This window comes from Aulonocara stuartgranti, assembly GCF_965226115.1.
Source record: "Aulonocara stuartgranti genome assembly, chromosome: 16".
Classification (NCBI taxonomy): domain Eukaryota; kingdom Metazoa; phylum Chordata; class Actinopteri; order Cichliformes; family Cichlidae; genus Aulonocara; species Aulonocara stuartgranti.
The window spans coordinates 30,179,251-30,181,401 of record NC_138952.1 but is presented as its reverse complement, the minus strand read 5'-3'; the positions used below and the strand labels follow the sequence as shown (position 1 = coordinate 30,181,401).

The following is a 2,151-nucleotide window of genomic DNA, read 5'->3' as shown; positions in this document are numbered from 1 at the left end:
TCACATTGTTCAATGCCACTAGCAGTCAGAAGGGAATAACATGAAATGGAAATCTCAAAGATAACCACGGTTCTTTGTAACTTCAGACATCTGTGACAAAGTTGAGTGGATTGTTGCTTTGCCATTCTTTTGTGGCAAAAGCCCACACTTTTCTGCTAACTTTTTCAAGTGTTCCCCTCTCCACAGTAAAAAATGTAAGAAATATAATTCTCCTAAAATGCATTAATTATTGTTTTCTTTCCACATTGCACTGTGGTTCACAATCTGATATCATATATTATAATCTGATATCATGATTTGTCTCTTTCCACTACAAGACACTTGCTTTATCCAAAACACAGTCATATTCAAAGTAATCCCAAATTGGACTCTGGCGCTTTCTCCCGACTTTTCCTGACATGATTCTGCGCGTGGACGGAGCAGCAACACAGACGACTAGAGTAACGTACTGCCACCTGCTGGCATAATTAGACAGCAAGGAAAAAATCTGGAAACTAAACTTCATTTTCACCCTTGACTATTGTATGACACGCACACATCAATGAAAACTAAACACACTTTTGCTATAAATTCAGTTACTTTTAGTTAGTTTTGTGAACACTCATTACAGTTTTAGTTAGTTTTCCTTTTTTTGTTTTTATTTTTATTTCCGTTAACAAAAATGTTTTTTCACTTCTAGTTTTCATTATTACGTTAGTTTTTGTTAACAATAATAACCTTGGTATGATGTATGATGACAGATCATACAGACAAAAATATCAACTGATAAAGTTTGGTGAAATTGTTTACATGTTCTTGAAGAACTTAATGAGTCCCATTGAGAATGGGAAGTTGTCTGATAAAACAAAGCCACAGAGCCAATTACTTCTTAGTTCGGTGCTGGAAAAGCATTACTACAATACATTAAGACTTGTCTTTTCATTTGATTTTTAATGAATACCATTTATGTCATCTAGTTGTATAGTAAATAACATTTTTTCTCATTGAATGGATGTTGAATTAAATGTAACATTGTTAACTCTAGGTGGGTTTGCAGAATTGCACAAATACAGGTATCTCTATTTTGTGATCATATTTACACTTTATATTCTGATACTCTGCTTTAATTCCACTATAGTTTTCCTTATCTGGACTCACGAAAACCTTCACGAGCCAATGTACATATTTATTGCAGCTTTGTTAATCAACTCTGTTCTTTACAGCATGATTATCTATCCAAAGCTCTTATCTGATGTTTTGTCTGAAAAACAGATGATATCATATCCACTCTGTCTTTTCCAAGGTTTATCATATTGCACCTCGGTTGGTTCAGAATTTTTACTGTTGGCAGCAATGGCATATGACAGGTATGTGTCTATATGTAAACCCCTGCAATATCCAGTTATTATGAATAGAATAACTATATATGTATGTCTGATTTTAGCTTGGCTTATACCTGCTTTTGAAACCTCAGTGCTGGGTGTGTTGTATTCGAATGTCAAACTCTGTAGCTTTACCCTGACAGGAATTTTTTGTAACACTTCAGTTTACAAGCTTCAGTGTGTGCCCTCGGTCGCAATATCTATATATAGTATGGTCATGTTGATAAACATTGCCCTTCTACCTTTGCTTTTCATACTTTTTACATACATCAGGATTCTTAGAATATCTTACCATTGTTGTAGAGAAGTGAGGAAAAAAGCTGTAAAGACATGTTTACCCCACCTGCTGGTGTTAATCAACTTTTCCTGTTTTATTTTCTTTGATATAATTATAGTTCGACTGGATTCTGATCTATCCAAAACTCTTCGTTTGACATTGACGTTTCAGTCAATTGTATTCCATCCTCTTTTAAATCCAATCATATATGGACTCAAAATGAATGAAATTTTCAAACATATCAAAATATTGTTGTCAAGTTTAATAACACTGGTATTACTGCCCTATTATCAAATGTATGGCATATAATTTGAAATTGTAATGCAAACTAGATAATGGAGTACCTTTTCTCCGATTTTACATACTAGACAGAGGAAAAGAGATCAAATTTATAGAAATGTCATGACATTTATGTTAATTTTGATTTCTGTTCTTCTATTGATGACAACATAATGGTCATAAAACAAAGACAAACAATTTCTTAAACTGTTTCTGGTAATGTTTAAATTCTAA

General features: G+C 33.1%; 1 protein-coding gene across 1 annotated transcript; it reads left to right on the top strand.

The window, feature by feature from the left end:
• Positions 1–987: 987 nt before the first annotated feature.
• On the top strand, positions 988–1,947 carry LOC309691214 (olfactory receptor 6N2-like; the record flags this gene model as incomplete). Its single annotated transcript, XM_082508807.1, has 1 exon — positions 988–1,947. The coding sequence occupies one exon, from the start codon at positions 988–990 to the stop codon at positions 1,945–1,947; it is 960 nt and encodes a 319-aa protein (XP_082364933.1).
• Positions 1,948–2,151: the final 204 nt, after the last annotated feature.